Source organism: Xenopus laevis, chromosome 2L (assembly GCF_017654675.1).
Source record: "Xenopus laevis strain J_2021 chromosome 2L, Xenopus_laevis_v10.1, whole genome shotgun sequence".
NCBI lineage: Eukaryota > Metazoa > Chordata > Amphibia > Anura > Pipidae > Xenopus > Xenopus laevis.
Genome location: NC_054373.1, coordinates 161,988,882 through 162,011,952, shown reverse-complemented (window position 1 = coordinate 162,011,952; position 23,071 = coordinate 161,988,882). Strand labels below are relative to the sequence as shown.

Sequence of the window (23,071 nt, the reverse complement as noted above, 5' to 3'; positions counted from 1 at the left end):
GAGTGACCGTCACCTTCATTGTCCTGAGCCAGGGCCGAGTGTCAAGCGCTACTTTATTAGGCAGGAGGCATCATTATCTCTACACCAGATCATTCCTAGAGTTCTGAGCTTTTGACAGTTTTGAGAAAGGCATTTAATGTGATTCAACACCTCGTCCTAAGTGAGAAGTTTGCCAGAAGTTTGTCAGTAGAAGTGTAATGTAAATCATGCAGACTCACACCACACGGAATAGAAAACGTGGTAAGAAAAGGGCAGGTCATGTTCCTGATCTGTATCCCATTTAACCTACTATTCAGGCTACTGCCACACAGGGGCTGAAATGCACAGGCTGACAATTAGCTGAATCTTCTTGTCAGCTCTCGTCTGGAAACCTTGTGTTGGCTCCGTTGCGAACAGACTCGGCGGATTTCAACTCAAAATGAAAAGTCGTGTGCTTCTTCGATGAAATCTGCAGAGTCTGTTTACACCAGATTCGACACAAGACTTCCGGACGCGAGCAGGCAAGAAGATTAGGCTAGTAGTCGGGGGCTGAAATTTATTTATTGAAATTGATTTATGCCCTGCCTGGCCCTAGCCTTAGCCTCCTCTACTGCCTGCATCCGGAACCATTTTGTTTTCTCAGGTACTGGAACAAGATTGCAAACTCTCATATTTCTTCCCCAAAATCAGCCACAGGTGCCTGTACCTGAGCTGGCAAAAATGTTGCGGATGTAGGCAGTAGAGGAGGCTAATGCGGGCCTTGTAGGGGCTGATTTTTGGACTGTGTATTTCAGCCGCTGTGTGGCATTAGGTCAAGGGCAGAAGGAGCTGCTCTCAGTGAAGTGGATCCCCTCTGTGCCCTATCTCCACTGATTTAAATAAGATTTGCTTGTGTGCAGTTACGCACAGCAGAGGTCGGCTTGAAAATGATTGTTTTTGCAAATTTTGGCCAAGTTCTGCTCTGCTGAGTGTAACTGCACACAAGCAGAAGAGGTTAAGTTGTATGGAGAGCGGCACTCAGTGGATCTACTTCTGTCAACCCGAAAAAATACACAGGCTGAGTAGCGGAGACAGCATTCTATCAACCAGGTCCGGACTGAGAATTAAATTAGGCCCTGGCATTTCAGGTACACAGAGGCCCACTCAGCCCACATAGAGGCCCAAACAGCCAGACCAGCCCACTAAATACTGACTTTCAATGGGACCTTATAGCAGCCCCTCTGGCATTTGCCAGAACCCACAGATTGCCAGTCCGCGACTGCTATCTACCCTTGGTCCTAGCCTCAGACTTTGAATTGGCCTTTAAATGCAGCAGGGCTGAGGCAAGGTGAGAAGCTTGCCTCAGGCGACAGTGAGCGGCCAGTTACAAGGGGAGACAAAAATCCCTCCCCTGTTTAAATGGTCATGGAATGTACAATATTTGCAGACTAAAACAGTGTCGGCTTATGTGCAAATAAATCCAGCCTATAAGGAAAGTCATTTTAGAGCTACTATCCCCAAAGATTTTTCTGGGAATTGTAGTTCTGCAGTAGCTGGGACATTTGCTGGCACAGTGTGACACTAGCCTAAGGGTAAAGCTGACAGCAGGAGTGTAACAGAGACAGCTGCTTCTATAGGGTGAGGCATATATTGTGATTGTATGTGTATGCTGATTGTATGCAAAACAGATCATCGTCCTAAGGCCATGGGCAGACAAAGCGTTGGCTCCGTTGCTCTCAAACTTGGTATTTTTTTCAGGCTGAGGGAAGCAGCTCCGCTCTGTGCCGCATATCCATTGATTTGAATTAGACCCACTTGCGGGCAGTCACTAGAGTTGCCACCTTTTCTGGAAAAAAATACCAGCCTTCCTATATATTTATCTTTTTTTCCAATTAATAACATTGGGATCAACCATCATTTTTACTGACCAAGCCGGTAAAATACTGGCCAGATGGCAACCCTAGCCAGTCACATGCAGCAGAGGCTGAGCCAAATATTTCAAAGCAGCCATTTTAAAGGCTGACCTCCACTCCACGTGACTGCACGAAGTTGGATGGTATTCAAGTCAATAGAGGTGGGGCACAGATCAAATCTGTGCCCAATTAAGTAGGTCCCAAGTAAGCAATATGCATTAATGTATGAAACTTGTTCGTTCCTTGTATTTTGGCAGCCCCCTTTTTAAAAATCAGGATGGGATTTGATTTAAAATTCCTCTGTGCTTAATGGGATACACTAATTGGCAATGTCTTCTCTGCATTTCTTTGGCAGTTATGTTTACAGGCTGGCTGCTTACTTGCTGGACTGAGACATCCAGGCACTGTATTGAAAACAGACCCTTTATCAGGGTCTGGGCACAACAAAAGGCTACTAGTTAGGGCTTTAGTATGCTAATGGGCTGGTTAAGGACAATGAATACTGGATGTGTGAACATAATTGTCACATACTTAACAAGTATTTATCCCATCATGTTGTAAAGCAAGGATCATTTAGCTTATCTCGTCTGGCTTTGGCCAAAGCAATAACCCACACAAAGTAATTTTAAGGGCAGAGACACTTGTGTATTATAATAAATAAAGTACCCTCTGTTGCAAAATATGAGGATATTAGAAATCATCTCGGAGTTCTATGACCTGTATAAAATGTTCATTGGTAACTTCTAAGGTTCAGGGCACACAGGCAGATTCGGGGAGATTAGTAGCCCAGCGACAAATTTCCTCTTCTTCATGCGACTAATCTCCCCAAACTGCCTCCCCTGCCTTCCCTAGTAAGGCAACTTCGGAAAAATAATCACTCCGAGTGCCATCCCGTCGGCGATTTACATTTTAGCCGGCGGGAAGGCAGGGGAGGCAGTTCGGGGAGATTAGTCGCATGAAGAAGAGGAGATTTATGTGCCATGACCCTAACATCCTTATATTTTACTTTATTCACTACATATACAGTATGTCTGTGTGCTGTAGGAAGGCATTCTGTGAGCAATGTGCAATACATTACACTGCAGGTTATCTACAAACAGCAGCCCTAACATCTGCAATAGTATCAACAAAGCCAAACACATCAAAGTGAGCAGAGAGGAGGAAAATGGGCTCTGCCGCCTGTTACTGTAACTTCCTCTAACAGCAGAAAGGAAAGATGTTCTAAGTGTTTATGAACGGCGCATACAGTACAAGGCAATAAAGTAAACTGTATGGCAAACAGACAAAAACTTCGCATTTCCTACATTAAACATCCACTACTGTATTTAACAACACATTGCTATAAGGGAGACTCTAGGAGCGGATAAATATGCATTTATATCATTGTTACGGCTTTTCTAATTACACCATTTACAGAATTACCGGTCCACAATTCCATGGCAACCATACCAAGCAATAGATCAGAAAAAGCCAACTGCCAACTGGTGGGTTATATTGCAGGTCATATGGAGGCCTGTCATACCTTCCCCTTTACTAGATTTAAGGCTAGAGGTCTCAGTGAGGCTCATTTACAAATGCAGTGCAATGTGTAAAGTGCAATGTGTAAAGTGCAATGTGTAAAGTGCAATGTGTAAAGTGCAATGTGTAAAGTGCAATGTGTAAAGTGCAATGTTCAGATGCAAATCACCATGTTTTTTTTTTATATATAATAATTTTTATTTTGTTTTGCAATAACATACAGAAAGGAAAAAAGCAAAGACATAATGGCATTAAGGATAATGACATCTTGCAGTGATAAAGCATATAAACGTTACATTGTTCTGTACAGTAATAAACGTGTTATTGTACATCCCTTTCGTATTGTCATTATCAGTGGCGGGCCAAGTCGGCCAGGCACCCCAGGCAAACTGGCCGACTACGTCGCCCCCCTGCTGTATTGAAGAGCGCATGTGCCGATGACGCGCGAACATGCATAGAGGACGCACGAATGCACATGCGCAGAGGAGGCACACACTCGCAAGAAGAGAAAAACTGCTGCCACAGCTTCTGAAACTAGGGGTGGGCGTCGGAAGAGGTATGTGCCTGGCGCCCCTCCACCTTTGCGCCCTAGGCATGTGTCTCTTCTGCCTACCCCTAGTTCCGGCCCTGGTCGTTATTTGTACATTTGCTGTCTGCAAACTGAGAAAAGCTTATTTTGCCATTAAGAAGAAGAAAAAATAAGGTACAGAAAGGTGAGGAAGAAAAGGAGAGGGGCAGATAGAAAGGTAAAGATAGGACATTTTTGCCCGCATTAAACTTTAACATGGTGGGTATTGTATCCATTAGGGTATTGTCCGTATATTATGAGGCCAAAGATCATGGCAGTTCCCAGGGCGGGCCCACAGAAAGAGACCATGCTATACTTTCAATGGGAGCAGGTGGCACTGTGTTATACCGCTATATTGACTCCAAAGATCCCAAATCTTATGAAACATATCCACTTCCCTGCTAGCTACATATGTGAGTTTCTCCATTACCATATAATTATCAAGTCTTGTTTTGACTTGATGCAGATCAAGTAGAGGTGTTTTCCATGACTTGGCGACGGTTTGTTTAGCAGCTGAAAAGATGCGACTGATCAACTTTTTACCGTATTTGTTGATTCCTGCTACTCTCCCATGGAGGAGATCACCATGTTTTTTTTATCCAAAATGCAGCATTTTCCCACATAATCCCAGAGTACCTGGGGCAAATCAGAAGTTTCAGCCATCACAATTGCACCCGATGCATCAAAACGAACACGTGGGCCCAAATCCAATGCAAGTTGCAGCTAGGGACTCATTTATAAATACAGGGCAAAGCTGCACTTGGGCAGTAACCCATGGCAACAAATCACATTTGCTTTACTTGTTCAACCTTCAGCTGGCTGAAAAAAGCCAGTTACTAATTGGTTGCTACAGGTAACTAAGTGCAAATTTGCCCAATGTTTGTAAATGACCTTTCTTTAAATATTTGTTGGAAGCAGGATTTATATGAATACTTCTTACAAGCATATAGTATTGTTTGCCTTTTATAGTATTTCTGTTTTATTTTATATGCTCGTTTAATTCATACTGGGAAATTTTCTTCCAGCAAAACTTCTATAAGCTGCTTTAATATTGATAATTAGTGAGCCAATCAGTTATGCTCTGAGGTTGCTGGCAGCGAAGGGCTGAAAAGCCGATTTAGTAGAGACAATTATACCAAAACAAATGTAATTCCGTGAAGCAAAAAATACCATTCATTAAAATCATTATAAAATAGGATAAAGTCTATTATAGCTCTGAATAGGAAACCAATGATGATAAACAACAGTTACGGCTGCAGTCTAGGCTAATGATGGTTTATAAAGTAGAAGGTAATACACTTGTTTCCATTAGGAAAGGGTATCCTCAGAGGAAGGAAGAAAAATCCAACAATCGCTAAACAGGAATGGTCCACCCTGCCTTGTTCTGTGATCTAAATACTGGATAATGATCAGGAAATCTGCCCTGACAGGAACCAAGCACAAAGAACTGGCAAATAACTGCAAGAGAAGCACAAGGTAGAGGTTCTTATACTATGCAGCTGTTCCCCATGGGGTTGAGTCTTAGAGCGCTAGCTGAGGGGCTCAGTTAGGGCCAGATAGGGTAAGATTTGAGGACAATGCATGTTTGCTCTTCTAGATACACCTGAAAGCCCAGCTTGAGGGCCATTTAGGGTGAGAGTTGGGGTGAAAACATATTCATTATGGTATATAATCTAGGGTGCTTGATAAACGAATGTTTTCCTATATCTGTAACCATATTATGAGTTGAGGTGGACCCTGACCAAAGATTGGACCTGGGTTGCCACCTGTTTTGACCTGAACAGTCCAGACTTTGTTCGGTCTTTCTGGATCAAAACTTCCTGGGAAGTAGGGACACTCAACCAATCACTAATCTGCCCAGAGTTCCCAACACGAAAAGGTGGTAACCTTAAGTTGAACATTCAAATTGAGCTTGAACTTATAAAGTCTGACAATTACTGCCCCAAGGTCACGCAATGACATTGGCAACACACAGTAAGTGTCCCACCAGCATACCACAAACTATATTGTGACCTCTCTAATATAAGATTGTTAAACTATAAGGGTGGAGATACAAGACTTATAGGAGATACACATGGAACAAGGCTTGGCTCTTTCACAAACTACAGAAGAAAGTGATTCCAAAGAGACCCAGATCATTAATGGGGGCTTCCCATTCCTTTCCATGTCCTTCACCTCATGTTTTTTTCTGACTTTATCCCACCGCTGCCTCAGCCCCCGCAATCCTAATACTAAAAATAAGTCAATGCTACAGAAAAGGCTGCATGTATTAGTATTATATATGGACAGTATCCACCATCCTTTATTTACTTATAACAGGGAAGTCCTCGGTCCATCTAATGTCTTGTTTCCACATAATGGCAACATTTACTCACACACACTCACACTGCAATAAGGTCCAGTTGCATTGTCTATGGCGCTTTAATGGGTGCCATGCTGCATTCAGTACATTACTAAGGGCAGAGACACACGCTCAGATTCGGGGAGATTAGTCGCCCAGCGACAAATCTCCTCCTCTTCGGGGCGACTAATCTTCCCGAACTGCCTCCTGCCGGCTAGAATGTAAATTGCCGGCGGGTGGCAATAGGTGCGTGGTTCGTTTTCCGAAGTCGCCCGAAGTTGCCTCACGAGGGAACCTCGGGCGACTTTGGAAAACAAAGCATTCCAGCCATTAACCAGCGATTTAGATTCTAGCCGGCGGGGGAGGCAGTTCGTGGAATTGCCCGAAAAAGAGGCAATTTTTCTCCCCGAATCTGAGCGCGTGTCTCTGCCCTAAAACACAAATTTTTCAGGGCAAAAACTCGAATTTTTTGTGGAAAAAAAAACTATATGAAAATTTCAGGGTTTTCGGGCAATCGACAAAAAAAAAAACGAGGCATTCATGAGAAAAGTCCAAAAAAAATCTCATTATTCATGTTTTCGCTCGATCGGTTTAGTCAAGTTATTTTAATAATAACTAAGGCAAAATCATGGATGGGAGTTTTGTCGATGTTTGTTTAATAAAAAAAATTTGATAAATTCGGATTTTAGTAAATAACCCCCTTAATGTATACTTTTAACGTTTATATATGACAGCACATTTATTTGTTACCTGCAAAGTGGTTCTACATGGTCTCTGTCAAGGAAATCATGGTCCCGCTTTACAGATGCAATGTCAATTGGGAACTGGGAATCTAGAAAATGAAATTCATAATAGTTAGTTTCCTTTGACAACACATGTAGCAACTGCCTGGTACATAATGTGAGTTATGGGGGGAGGCTACTCAGTCGGGGTAACGTCTAGCCATGACTTTGGTGTAAAGATTTGAGCAGAAGCAGAGTATGTACTGCACAAGTGAACAGACAGGGCATATTACATAGTTGGCAGGACCAGGGCCTTTAGGGCATGCACAGGGTAGTGCCCAACAGCAGCAAAGAACAGACAAGGCAAGATACTGGAGCTGCAGAACAAAGTCACTTGAACCCATTTAAATGGAGCACAAGACAAACACCTCTTGTTGGCACAGGAGTATTTCTGTGTGTTATCAGTAGATAATCTGTATATTAGGTAGTTAATTGATTGAACCCTTTCTTTGCCAGACAAACACATTGTTATTAATACAGTGCTGTTGGCTGGATGGCCTGGATGAATGGATTCTGTTTTTCCCGACATATTATAATTTTAGAGGTTGCCATAATTACAGTTTTACCTCTCACAAATATCCCGTCTTACGTAAATGAATTAAAGTGATGAAATTGTGGGTGAACAGATGTCAGACTGTATAGTTTCTGAAAAGGAACCGATGGCTTTACCTTCATAAAGCTGAGCGTATTGAGGGAATCCAGCTGCACGTAGCCAATCGCATGCTTCTTTGGCTTCGAGTTCTGCAATGAAACAGAAACGTTAATTCAGAACCAAGAACATCCAATAAATAAAAGTCCAAGATTCTGTGTGCAGTAGATTGTGGTGCTCAATCTGGAAACTCTGCTGCGCAAACAAGTTTTAAAAATCCATGATTTTTCCTACAATACACATATTATCTATAGTCTAACGGGTATGGGATCCATTATCTGGAAACCCATTGTCCAGAAAGCTCAGAATTAAGAGAAGGTCATCTCCTTATAGACTCTATTTTAATGAAATAGCTTACATTTTTAAAAATGATTTCCCTTTTCTCTGTAATAATAAAACAGCACCTTGTATTTGATCCCAACTAAAATATAATTAATCCTTATTGGAGGCACAACAATCTAATAAACAAGATGCTGTGTAACCATGGGGGCAGCCATTCAAGCTAGAAAAAAAGGAGAAAAGGCACAAGTTACATAGCACATGACAGATACAACACCATTGTATTGGACAGAGCTATTTGTTATGTGCAGTGTAACCTGTGCCTTTTCTCCTTTTTTTCCATCTTAAATTGCTGCCCCCATGGCTACACAGCAGCTTGTTTATATAAACTATAGTAGAGTTTCTGAAGCAATCACACAGCTTGTATCAATACATGCTAACAGTATATTATATGTTAATACATTTAAAACTTTCATTTTTGGTGTTACTGTTCCTTTAAGAGATTTTCCTATGTTTCCAAACCAGATGTTACTTGCATGTCTCTGCTGTGTGTTCCAAAAGAACAGAGCAGAGCTGTGCGTAGGTTATTCTCTTGATCTGTACAAAAGTATCACCATATCCATCAGAGTTTAAACCTTATTGCAAACACAGGAAGAGTGGAACAGTCCAATAACTGGGGTGGTCCTGTCTTCTAATCTGTATCAAATTAGTTAGAGCTTCACAAAAATCATAATAATCCTAATATTAGAACTATACTGATATTGGATGAGGATTAACGAAAAGTACATTTGAGTGAGTTATTACAGCAAGTATATTGATGTGGAAAATTGTCAAGCAGATTTGTCTCAATTGCAGTTTCCCCAACTTGACCAGCAGCAGAATTTGTTTTTGAATGTGCCTATTACAGAGGAGGAGGTAGAACAGGCTATAAAAAAGCTTAGAAATAATAAGGCCCCACGTCCTAACAGGTATACAGCGAAGTTTTATAAGCATTTTTTGAAGTTTAGTAGCGGCTTTTAATAATATCTTACAGGGGGCAACCCTTCAACAAGAAGTGATGGAAGCTATTGTATCATCAATTCCGAAACCTCACACTGATAGGCATCAGTATACGAATTAAAGACCTATTTCTATGATTAATGTAGACTTAAAAATGTTCACTTCTATATTAGCTGCTAGGTTAGCACCAACTTTACCGTATTTGACACATCCTGATCAAACGGGGTTTATTACCACATATAATGCGGCGGACAACATTCGTAGGATTACCGATATTGTCCAACACGTTAATAGAACTAAAGAGCCGTTACTGATAGTTAGCCTTGACATACAGAAAGCTTTCGATTCCTTACAATGGTCATATATGTATATAGTTTTACAAAAATTTGGAATAACCGGGAACATTTTAACAGCAATACAACGAGTATATTCTAGCCCTACAGCTCACACAAAGGTTAGAGGCCATTTGTCGGATAGGTTACACGCCAGGGGTGCCCACTGTTGCCGCTATTATTTGCGCTGGCAGTGGAACCGTTGGCACAAATGATCCGAATGCATGCTAATATTTCTGGTTATCATTGGAAAGGTGGTAAGGAATTTACGGTCAGTTTATATGCTGATGACCTATTGCTGACATTATCTAGGCCAGGGGTGTCCAAACTGCGGCCCGAGGGCCACATGCGGCCAGTGTTGGACTGGCCCGGCGGAACACCGGGAAAATACCCGGTGGGCCCCGACCCTAGTGGGCACCCGCTGGGCCAGACCCCCTCTCCCAAACAGTTTTTCGGCGCATCGCAGCACCATTTGCACATGCGCGCCTAGCGCCGTTTGCGCATGCGCGCCTAGTGATCTTTGCGCATTCGCGATGCGCCGCCTGGGCTAGTATGCCGAGCGGCACTTCGCCTCAAAGTAGGTAGTGGGGGCCAGAGGGGGGACCTGGACAGCAGTCCCGGTGGGCCCTGGGCCCCCCAGTCCAACCCTGCATGCGGCCCAGGATGCATATGACTGTGGCCCAGCTTGAAACGCTTGGTTCCCGAGGAAATAGGAGGAGTGGGGACTCTGCTCATTGTCCAGTTAGTAATAATAATATAATAATACATCTATTTAATATCCAGGTGTCCCATATTCCAATGTATAGCTCCATCTGGTTATCCAACTGGCATTGTAGTTCTTTTCTGTGTATTTCCTTTACTTTTACAAATCAAAAGTGTGGCCCCAGACAATTTTTCTTTTTCCAATGTGGCCTGGCTAGCCAAAAGTTTGGACACCCCTGATCTAGGCCATTAATGGCTCTCTCCACTCTTTTTGTACTTTTTTCCCGATATTATAGCTATTCTGGTCTGAAAGTGAACCCACATAAATCTGAAACGATGGGGGTTAATATGCCCGACTCCACACTTCAATTAATATGCTTAAACTTTCATTTAATACGATGTTCTAACAGTATTAAATATCTAGGGGTACAAATTGTTCCACGGTATTCGCAATTTTATCAAGTTAATTATCAGCCTTTAATCAGGCATTTGCAGAAGTTATTGGAATGTTGGAAACGCTATTCAATGTCATGGCTAGGTCGTATATGTCAAAATGACCTGGTTACCAAAACTGCTTAATTATTTTCTGGGTTTTACCACTAGCTGTCCCATTAAAAGATATTGCGTATTTGCAGAAACAGATATCATATATTTGGTACAATAAGAAACCTAGGGTATCAAGTCAGGTACAATATCGTAAACCAATACTCAGAGGTTTGGGGGCACCACATTTACTGCTTTATTATAAGGCAGCGCAGATTGGACAGTTGGTCAACTACTACGGTATGGGTTGAGATGGAAGCACGGGATTGTCATCCGTTAACAACTAATAATCTTTTGCGAGCAGATCATAGGGACAGAAATAAGTTTGGGATTCATAATTTGGTTGTACAACACTCCCTACGGATTTGTGTAAATATCGTTATTCATTTTGTAAACCTAAATCTTTACAGCAATCTATTGTTGGTAATCCTTCCTTTGTACCAGGGCTGCGAACACAACTTTTTGAAAAATGGACGCAAAATGGTTTAAGTATAGTGATGGGCGAATATATTCGCCAGGAGTGAATTCGCGGGGAATTAGCACGGTTCGCAAAACGCCTGCGAAAATTCCCCCCAAATTTTTTTCAGCGCAAATTCGCCCATCACTATTTAAGTACTGTACGGTATCTTTTAGGTCCTTATCACATGAAGTCTTTTCAACTTTTACAATTTGCATATGACTTCCCTGATTCTGAAGTATATGTCACATTTTGTGCAGGGTCTCATTCATAATATGACATCCCAGGACAATACCATTTTTGAAGCTTTATGCAAAATCTCCCCACTTACTAGAGGTATGATTTCAACACTTTATACTCAGATGCTTTCAACTACTTTTCAAGCTAACCCAGTTTATTGCACCGCATGGGAACGAGATTTATTGATAATGCTTCCTGGCAATGGCTGGAATAAAATCTGGATGGCTACTAAGAAAGCGTCTGAGAATGTAGCGATAAGAGAACTTTCGTATAAGCTTATGACTAGATGGTATATGACACCCCAAAGAAAACACTGAATTTCGCAAATACATTCGCCTCTCTGCTTTAGTGGCTGTGATGATATTGGCTCTCTAGTTCATATATGGTGGGATTGTCCCAAGGCGCAGCATCATTGGCACAAAGTGCATGCTTTGATTCAGGAACTCACTTCGGCGACATTTCCATTAAGTCCATGGGAATTATTGCATAATCTTCCAATTACATCGCTTAATAGATCAGCTAGACATTTAACTAAACATGTTCTCTCAGCTGCTAAATGGAATCTGGCAATTAGCTGGTTATCTCCAGATATACCTTGGCAACAGACTTTGCACAAAATAAATGCAATATATGCAATGGAACTACCACCCCTGCCGGCTAGAATGTAAATGGCCAGCGGGATGGCACTCGGAGCTCTTAGTTTTCCGAAGTTGCCTCACGAGGAAACTTCGGACGACTTTGGAAAACGAAATGCTCCCAGTGCCATCCTGCCAGCGATTTATATTCTAGCTGGCGGGAAGGCAGGGGAAGGCAGTTCGAAAAGATTAGTCGCCCCGAAGAAGATGAGATTTGTCGCTGGGCGACTAATTTTCCAGAATCTGACCGTGTGTCTCTGCCCTTAGTCAAGAAGGCTTTGTCCATCATTCACACCTTGACACCACAAAAAAAAAAAGGCCAAAAGGCTCATTGGAAGTAGCAGAACCATGAAGACAGAGATTAGGGTAAGGGTCCCCAACCTTTTTTACCCGTGAGCCACATTCAAATATAAAAAAGAGTTGCCCAGCAATACAAACACAAATAAACTCTCAGCAGGCTACAAGAGGCTCTGTTTGGCAGTACACCTGGTTTTTGTGCAACTAAAACTTGCCTTCAAGCCTGAAATTTAAAAATAAGCTCCTGCTTTAAGGGCAACTGGGAGCAACATCCAAGGGGTTGGTGAGCAACATGTTTTTCATGAGCCACTGGTTGGGGATCACTGGATTAGGGGTTTAAGATGGCCATAGATGTTGAGATTTTTAAAAGATCCAATTGTCATCGTACGAATTGACCATCAACTAAAAAGACCAATTTGCCAGGAAAACAAAGGGGAGCTGCCTACTTGGCCCTGCAAACATAGATAGATTGCACTGGGACCGACAAAGATTTTTTGACCTGGACGATCAATTTCCCAACAGATGTCGGCCGAAAAATCGTAAGATGTACGATCGTTCGAATCCCACTAACCACACGATAATTTCGAAGAATCGGTCGTTCGGCAAGAAGAATCATCGCGTCTATGGGGAGCTTTAGGTTGGTTGACTAGAATTGTTCAGATCTGTTGCTTACCCTAAAGCTAGCCATAGATGTTAGGATTTTTAAAAGATCTTGTTGTTATCGTAAGACCAAGCTTATCTTGAAACCATCGTTTAAATGTACGATTTGTCCATCAACTAAAAAGACAATTTCAAGCAATGTTGTCTAAATGAAGCCAGGAAAACGGAGGGTAGCTGCCTGCTTGGCCCTGCAAACAATTGGACAATAGATAGATTTCACTGTGACCGATGAAAATTTCCTAACCTGACTGATCAATTTTTTGACCGATGTCGGACGAAAAATCGTTAGATGTACGATCGTTCGATTCCACTAACCTCACGATAATTTGACTGATTGGTTGGATTGCACTGAAATCGATTTTGCGTCTATGGGGGCCTTTACAGGGGATTATTATTTTAGCTACAACACACTGGTATCCCCAGCACCACAAACGCAAATCATCACTTTGTAGAAGAAAGGATTAAGGGAACAAAAGAGATATTCTTGCTAGAACATTACAGTACAGTAGGACATGATGTAGATTAATGGAGTCCACATGTGAGTAGAAACGACAGCTGGAGCTCTGCAGTGTATAAACATTGGCCAATCATTTGAGCCCTGATTAAGTGCGCTGGTGTCCGTAAGGGAGTCCGGTATGAGCACAACTTTTTTTTCTTGGCCCAAAGCACTTACTGGAAAGCCTCTACGCCAGTTCATTATACTTTATTTACTTAGAACAGAGTGTCACACCGTGCCCTTTGTAGGCGCTGTTGCATTTTGGAGTACATTTAGTACTCGCTGAAGAAGAAAAAAACAGACCGCGGATAGACTTTGTATGTGAAGGAACACATTTGTCTAGTGAAAAGATAAAATGAGCGTAAAAAACTGTCCAAAACAATGATTTCTTGGCTAGCTTCCTAAAGCTTTGGGAGGCGAAGGGCTGCTGGGAGTTGCAGTTAAATAGCTGGAGTGTCAAAGGCTCCCTTGCCCTGGCATAGGAACATAAGTAGAACATTGAAATTAGTTATCACAATGCTTCAAGAAAACAGAACTGGTTCTGTTATTATTTTCCTTCTACAACCATTGTGTAATGCATTGTTGAATTTCCCCCCCTTGGTGAATAATATAATTGTTTATGCTCATGAAGCCATTGTAGCTCCATAACTAAATCTTGGTTATCACTTCAACACATAGGAGCAGGCTAGGCTATGTGACACCTGAAAAGAGGTGATGCTTAATGAACTGTGGGTTGGGACATACTGCCCAACATATGAAAACTAGAAAGAGGGACAAAAAGATCTGCTGCGCAAAAAAATGTTTTGACCACACACATTTTATGGCCACACACCTAATTGCAACATCCATTTTACAAAATTTGGCAGGTTATGGAAAGTTTGAACACATTTATAGGGGTTTTAAGCTGGCCATAGACGCACAGATCCTATTTTCAGACGATTTTCAGATCGTGTGAGGAGAGTGCCGGCATCTTTCGTCCGGCGGAGATTGGTCGTTTTGTCGATCAGACAGGTTTGATTTCAACCCGACCGATCCTGCCGGAGCCCATTGCGTATCGTAATCAGATCGTTCGGCCATACGGCTGAACGTTCAGATAACCCCTGATATAGTAATGCTCGTTAATGGCATATCGGGGAAAGATCCGCTCGTTTGGCAATGTCGCCAAACGAGCGGATCTTTGCGTCTATGGCCACCTTTAGGGTCAGATTTTATGTGTTATTACAGTTTTGCTAATGAAAGTAAAAAGGGTGGTGGTGATTCTGGGGAGATTAGTCGCCCAGCAACAAATCTTCTCTTCTGCGGGTGACAAATCTCCCCAAATGCCTTCCCGTCGGCAAGAATACGAATTGCCGACAGGATGGCATACATTTCTAAAGTCACTAGAAGTTGCCTTATGAGGAAACTTCTGGCGACTTAGAAAAACTGATGCGATATGTATACTATCCCGCCGGCAGTTCGTATTCTTGTCGGAGGGAAAGCATTTCGGGGAGATTTGTCGTCCGAAAAAGAGAACATTTGTTACTGGACAACTTATCTCCCCCAAATCTTCACGTATGCCACCACCCTTGAGCTGCAAGTCCAGTTTCCCCAAGAGACTTCCTTATCTTAAATAGTTACAATTGTATCTTTGCTTATCTTAAATTGTTACAAATCAGCCGCCCAGTATTCTAGGCTTTCTGCCAAAAGCCTCTTGTTTAATTAAGTTTCAGAATCTTTGAATCTTTTTCTGGCATCAATGCAGGAGATCAAAGACAAACTCTGGGCATTTCGTTAACAATCCGGGACTGCGGGCTGAGCTTTCAAAATCGGGACTGTCGGAAGGTGGGTGTGTGTTAGGTTTGCACAAAATTGGGTCATGAATGGATGTAGTTGTGATAGACTGGGCTACCCATTGGTGGAAGGGAGATTTTTGTGTTTGAAGAGGCCATTCAGATGTTCTCATAATATTGCAGGCCCAATTGCATATATAACCCATGGGAGGATAAATGCAGTTGTAGTTCAGTGTAAAATACCACCCAGAACACCTTACAGCTACAGGATAAATTGGGTGCCAGTTTCATGTATAATACCGATTACAGGATAAATAAAGTGCCCATTTTATATATCAAAAGCTCACGGCAGCATAAATACAGAGCCAAAATGCAACCTGTCTGTTGTAGGATACTTATTGGTATTGAGTAGTTTATGGAAAGCCTTCATTAAAATGTGAGCAGTGTCCTGATTTTCTTTTTCTTTTAAATGTTGGGAGGTACAGTATACCTCTTCAAACAGAAACTCTGATTTACATGGATATTACATTTACTATTATGAATGGGAACGGCAGTAATGCTATTGAATTATCATGCTTGCATATTGCATGTATAACGTCACCAAGCAATAAACTGAGTTATTTTACTCAACCAGAAATCACACGTGCACCTACTATTTTTGTCAAAAGTTTCACCTTTACTTTAACTTGTATGTTATAGAATGGTTAATTCTAAGCAACTTTTCAATTGGTCAACTTTATTTTTTTTTTTAAGTTTTTTTCATTATTTGCCTACTTCTGATATTTTCCAGCTTTCAAATGGGGGTCACTGGCCCCATCTAAAAACGAACCCTCTGTATGGCTACAATTTTTTTATTACTATGTTTTCTTACTCATCTTTCTAATCAGGCCCTCTCCTATTCATATTTCAGTTTCTTATTTAAATCAGTGCATGGTTGCTAGGGTAATTTGGACCCTAGCAACCAGCTAGGGAATAAAAAACTACATAAATCAAAAACTACAAATAATAACAAATGATAACCAATTGCAAAATGTCTGAATATCACTCTTTACATCACACTTAGGGGGTTATTTATCAAGGTCCGAATTTATCTAGTATTTCCAATATCCAATTTCGAACTGCAAATTCCAGAATGGACCTTATTTATGAAGAAAAAAGCCAGAAAAAATAGGGTCGGGCAAAACTCAGTATCCCCGAAATGATCGGATATCGGTAGGGACATCAGTGCACACACTGGGACCTTCTCCATTGACTTATACAGGACATTGAGAACTTTTAGATGCCGGGGTTTTAGAATCTGAGTTTTTAGACCATCGGACTTAAATAAATATCGAATAATTCATAGTTTGTTTTTTTTTTTGCTCCGAAAACTACGAATTATTTGAGGTTCGGATATTCGGAGCTTGATAAATAACCCCCTAAAAGTTATTTTAAAGGTGAACAAACCCTTTAATAGTAGCTAATCATAAATGTGCATATTGTTAGTACTTGTAGAGACAGTAGAACACTTAGGCACATATTGAATATTTTTGTTTGCTTGCTTGCCCTGATATAAGTTCTGTCTCATATTTCTCTGTATCCTAGACCAACCAATGTAGCAACATCATGTGGAATTTGGTATGACTTTGTTGGCAGGTTCACTTTAATGATCTTAAGTATCATCCACCTTGATTGTAAGACTATAAACTGATTATTGTGAAAGTGTCTGCTAACACTGCTAATCCACTTTTCCCCCAAATACTCTGTTCCCACTTGGGTATTCCCTATTGTGTGCTGCCTGGAAGGGGATTAAAACACCTCATTCTATAGATGATTAACCCTCAGTGTATAGTTACATTGGTTATTTTAATCCTCAGAAATACCTTACATTATGGGACCAATTGGCTTGCAGGCTGTTTGGACATATATGCCAAACCTTGATTAAATTATATGACGTTATCCAGAATCTTCAGGACCTGGGGTTTTACAGTTAAGGAATCTTTCCCTCCTTTGGATCTCCATACTTTTAGTATAGTAAAAAATAATTTAAACATAAACCCCCGTTGGATTGTTTTACCTCCAATAAGGATTGATTATATCTTAGCCAGGATCAAGTACAATGTAATGTTTGACTATAACAGATAAAAAGGAAACATATTTTCAATTAAGTTGAAGGCTGCCGTACATCCTGTAATGGAACAAACGCTCAATGTTAGACGCAAAGATAAAGTGTACGAATCTATGTTTCGCTTGATTTTCGGATCGTCTGTTGATCATTCCGAAATTTATTATGCCATGGTGATAGGGTTGCCACTGCCTGGTATTTTTAAGCTTGATCCCAATGTTATTAATAGGGAAAATGCATAAAAATATAGGAAGGCCAGTATTTTTTCTAAGAAAAGGTGGCAACCCTAAATGGTGGTCAGTTGTTTCGTTGATCAGACAGGTTAGAAGATTTCTGTCTGCTAAAGATAATATCTCTGCATTAGTGATGGACGAATTTATTTGGCAGGTGCGAAAATTCGTCTGCGTCAACGTTTTTTTTCTTGACGCCGGCGACAATACTGACTCCGGCGACAATTAAATGCATGCCCATTGACTTTAATGCACATCAAATTGTCTATTTTGATGCCCGCGAATTGACGCCGGCGTCATAAATCGCATGTATTATCTATCTTACGATATCAATGGGAGACTGTCACTTCTATTTGTCGGACAACATTTTCATACGATTGCTGTCTTTGAATAATGTCCAGAACCTCGTCCGATTTGTTCTTATTACTACTTTATTTAATCCGAATGGTTAGTGGTAGGTCGGGAGATCGCAACGAACGAGCATTCATCAGACATAAAGAAATATCTGCACGTCTATGGCCAGCTTTAGATGCAGAAAGGAGTTGATAAACTTACAACTAAACATTAATATCCTTTGAAAAGCAGAAGAGGTAGAGTTACGTATGCAGCTGAGCCTTGTGATAAACAAAACTCACACTAAGGGGCCGATTCACTAAGGGTCGAATATCGAGGGTTAATTAACCCTCGATATTCGACTAGGAATTGAAATCCTTCGACTTTGAATATCGAAGTCGAAGGATTTAGCGCAAATTCTGCGATCGTACGATCAAAGGATTATTCCTTCGATCGAACGATAAAATCCTTCGAATCGAATGATTCGAAGGATTTTAATCCAACGATCGAAGGAATATCCTTCGATCAAAAAAAGTTAGGCAAGCCTATGGGGACCTTCCCCATAGGCTAACATTGACTTCGGTAGCTTTTATCTGCCGAACTAGGGGGTCGAAGTTTTTTTTAAAGAGACAGTACTTCGACTATCGAATGGTTGAATAGTCGAACGATTTTTACTTCGAATCCTTCGATTCGAAGTCGTAGTCGAAGGTCGAAGTAGCCTATTCGATGGTCGAAGTAGCCCAAAAAAAACTTCGAAATTCGAAGTTTTTTTACTTCGAATCCTTCACTCGAATTTAGTGAATCGGCCCCTAAATAAATATCTGGGTGCAGCTAAATTTAGTTTTTGAAAAGCAGTATGAAGTCACATCACAGAATTAGTCCCTTTTTTAATTGCCAACAAGCTGCAGACACATTCCAAACATGGATCTGAACCAAAAGCAAACAGAGCTGCAGCCATTCAGCAATGTGTTTTACTGGCAGGGGAGCAACTTGCCTGGTAAATGAGTCACCAGCTAAAGTCTAGTCATCTGCCAGGGGACAGTGGGCAGCGTCATCATATTTTATAGCCAGATACTGACCACTGCCTTTTCCTTTACTAGGTGGCACATCACAAACCTGAAGGTACATATATTGACCCCCGGGGAGCTAAAAAATAGAAGGTTAGCACCTTGCTTTGATATGGGCAAGATCACTGCCAACTGCAGTACAGAGGGAGATAATGGAGATATCAATTAGGACTTAACACAGGTATGTGGCCCAACGCTTTGTGCTCTCCATGGCTCTATACATCCTGACAATAATTAGGCACGCACCAAATTCCCAACCAAATCCTGAACTGAATCCGCATCACAGAAATAGTCCCTTTTTAATTGGTGACAAGGCGAGCAAGGGTTGAAAACACAATTTCCTTGTTTGAGTTATGAATAATTACACGATTTTAAAGGGGTGGTTCGCCTTTAAGTTGAATTTTGGTATCTTGTAGAATGGCCAGTTCTAAGCAACTTTTCAATTGGTTTTAATTTTTTTTTTATAGTTCTTTCTTCAAACTCTTTCCAACTTTCAAATGGGGGTCACTGACCCTCATCTAAAAAAACAAATGCTCTGTAAGGCTACACATTTATTGTTATTACTACATTTTATTACTCATCTTTCTATTCAGGCCTCCCCTATTCATATGACAGTCTCTTATTAAAATCAATCCATAGTTGCTAGGGTAATTTGGACCCAAGTAACCAGAAATTGCAAACTGGAGAGCTGCTGAATAAAAAGAGAAAAAACAAAAAACACAAATGATAAAAAATGAAAAGCAATTGCAAATTGTCTCAGAATATCGAGTAGTACGCCTAGAATAGGTAGCTTAGAAAACTTCTATGGAACTACTCACATATTTGATGTTAAAATGCGGGTATATCGTCTTTGATGAAATCCTGAAATACAAAGGCTTCAAATGGTGTTATATCGTCAGAGCTGCAGATGTCGGCCCTGCGAGACGTTTTACACTTAAAGGTAAATTTTATTTAGTTTATTATTTTATTTATTTTATTTAGCTTGAAATAACTAAATAAAATTTACCTTTAATTTGATCCCTAAACCTTTGCTGAAAAAGTTTGTTCCCTAAAAAACTGGACCGCTGAGTCGTTAAAGCAGAGAGAGACGAACCACGAGACCGACACGAACGCCGCAACCATTTGATCCAGTAACCGCTCCGAATAGGTAACACTATTTCTTATCCGCCGACAAGGGAGCACACCATTGGACGACACGGCATCTCTTGAATTACATGCTAGATCTCAAGCTCTCCCTACACTACCGTCTGGTAAGTGTAAAACGTCTCGCAGGGCCGACATCTGCAGCTCTGACGATATAACACCATTTGAAGCCTTTGTATTTCAGGATTACATCAAAGACGATATACCCACATTTTAACATCAAATATGTGAGTAGTTTCATAGAAGTTTTCTAAGATACCTATTCTAGGCGTACTACTCTACTGTATATATTGTCGCTTTATCTAGGTTTCTGGGAACTACCTTTTCAGCATTAATTAGCGCACCCTATCCTAAAATATTCACATTGAACATAGTGGACAGGTGGATCCACAAAAACCAGTGGTGCAGCTAAAACACATAGACTTTGGTGTCTGCGCAAACCTCAACCCCACACAGTACAATTATCTCAGAATATCACTCTCTACATAATACTAAAAGTTAACTCAAACCCTTTAAGGGTTCGGCTTTGGTTAAGCCAGGCACTTGGATTCGGCTAAATCCGAATCCTGCTGAAGAAGGCTGAATCTAGGATTTAGTTCAGTGATACAGATAACACAGGGTCGGACTGGACGATTGGGGGTCCATCAGGTTCCAAACCTCCGGGTTCCCCCACAGAGCAAGTGATGCGTCAGCCCATATTTTTTTTATGCAGCCGGCTTAACGGGGTGCAGTCTGGGCCAGTGGGGGCCCATGAGAACAGGAGCCCAACGGGTTTTTTATCCGGTGTCCCGCCGACCCAGTCCGACCCTGACGGTGCTAGAATGTAGGTGACAATGAAACATTCAGAATAAATGGATCGCTTTCTAGATATAATTCTCCATCAGTCACGGAAATATGTTCACGGTCTGATCAATCAGCTGCTATCATTTTTATGCTTTTTCATTTCCCTGTATGGATGGAACAGATTGTTCTGAGCCATTAATCAAGATCCATCAACCGTCTATATGCACATGAACCATGTTTTTTTTTGTTTTTTTTTAAAGTGAAGCATTTCCAAGCTGTTGGCAAGGACTAAAGTACCTCTGAGCCAAATCCACCACAGCTCATTTTAAAGCTGATTTACAGAAATTCTACTTTCCACATTTGTTGGAGAAATATTCATAAATGCCAAAGTGCCAACATATTCCATGGGGATGTACAATAGAAGGGTGCATACATCAAACACAAGGATTACACACAAAAATACAACCGATAACCAATACAAGAGCTCACAATCTAAAAGGAGAACAGGGAGAATAAAACCAACAGGCTTTTAAACCAGATTTCACTGGGAATATTGCTGAACGTTGTTCTATTATTTTGTAAGGAAGATGAAGAATTTTTATTTTTCAAACCAGGAGAAAAATATATGTGTTTTTGCTGCCAAGTGCTACTTTGCCTCTTTAAATATAGCCAATTAAAATGGATATTGCACCGGTGATTGCTTTTAAAGGGTTGCACTGCTCAACCAAACTTGACTCAGTTGTTGTTGGACCACAAATCCCAGAATAATGTAACATGTAAGGAAGGTTGAGGCATGCTGGGAACTGTAGTCCAACATCATCAGGTTTCGATTCTTAAAGTAATATTGCACAATAAAACTTTTCCATAGTCCTCCACTGCCAGCGACTGCATTAAAATGCAAAAAAAAACTAGGGATGCACCGAATCCAATGAGAATCCCAGATAGATCTGGCTCGCTTTTTTTTGGTTCCAGCAGTTGGAGTTGGGAGCTTTAAGCTTCCCAGCTCTGAACAAGTCTGTCCTTTATCCCCATGTTTGATTCCAGTGTAATATAATGAAGAAGACAATGCCATAATTATGTCTATATGTAAGATAACAGCAAACTGAGCAATATGCCTGACATGGTGCTAGGATTCAACTTTCTTATCAGTTCTTTTACATTTATAATGACTAGAGATGTCGCGAACTGTTCGCCGGCGAACTTGTTCGCGCGAACATCGGGTGTTCGCGCTCGCCGGAAGTTCGCGAACGTCGCGCGACGTTCGCCATTTTGGGTTCGCCATTGTTGGCGCTTTTTTTTGCCCTCTCACCCCAGACCAGCAGGTACATGGCAGCCAATCAGGAAGCTCTCCCCTGGACCACTCCCCTTCCCTATAAAAACCGAAGCCCTGCAGCGTTTTTTCACTCTGCCTGTGTGTGCTGAAGAGATAGTGTAGGGAGAGAGCTGCTGCCTGTTAGTGATTTCAGGGACAGTTGAAAGTTTGCTGGCTAGTAATCGTTTTGATACTGCTCTGTTATTGGAGGGACAGAAGTCTGCAGGGGTTTGAGGGACATTTAAGCTTAGGTAGCTTTGCTGGCTAGTAATCTACCTTCTACTGCAGTGCTCTGTATGTAGCTGCAGTGGGCAGCTGTCCTGCTTCTGATCTCATCTGCTGACTGCTGCAATAACAGTAGTCCTTGTAAGGACTGCTTTTATTTATTTTTTTGTTGTTTTACTACTACTACTACTACTACTACTATAAGAGCCCAGTGCTATTAGTCTAGCAGTGTTGGGGAGTGGGACTGGTGTGCTAATCTGCTGCTCCTAGTAGTTCAGCAGCACCAACTTTAATTTTTTTTTTTTAATATTCATTTTTTTTTATTTTACTTTTTTTTATTTTACTACCGCTGTAGTAGTGTATAAGTTGACCTTTTAGGCATTATTTGCCCTGTAGGCATTATTTGCACACTGTTTTCTTCAACCCGCCATCGAGCTGTGTGACCTTGTTCACATTCTGTCTAAATATCCATAATATTACCGTCTCCAGAAAAAACACCGGAGTCACTTTTTTCAAGCAGCCATAATATATTTTACGTAATCCGTATCCACCGCTGTAGTAGTGTATACGTTGGCCTTGTAGGCATTATTTGCACACTGTTTTCTTCAACCCGCCATCGAGCTGTGTGACCTTGTTCACATTCTGTCTAAATATCCATAATATTACCGTCTCCAGAAAAAACACCGGAGTCACTTTTTTCAAGCAGCCATAATATATTTTACGTAATCCGTATCCA

The 23,071-nt window shown here is 41.2% G+C and overlaps 1 protein-coding gene across 3 annotated transcripts in view; it reads right to left on the bottom strand.

Annotated features, from left to right (window-relative positions):
- stard13.L (StAR related lipid transfer domain containing 13 L homeolog) overlaps window positions 1–23,071 on the bottom strand; it is a 193,771-nt gene that overhangs the window by 15,189 nt on the left and 155,511 nt on the right. For all 3 annotated transcript variants that reach the window (XM_041582646.1, XM_041582645.1, XM_018247682.2), the window contains 2 exons: window positions 7,750–7,821; window positions 7,049–7,130 (listed from right to left, as the gene is read on the bottom strand). In XM_041582646.1, coding sequence (XP_041438580.1) covers window positions 7,049–7,130; window positions 7,750–7,821 — 154 coding nt within the window. The remainder of the gene's footprint in view (window positions 1–7,048; window positions 7,131–7,749; window positions 7,822–23,071) is intronic.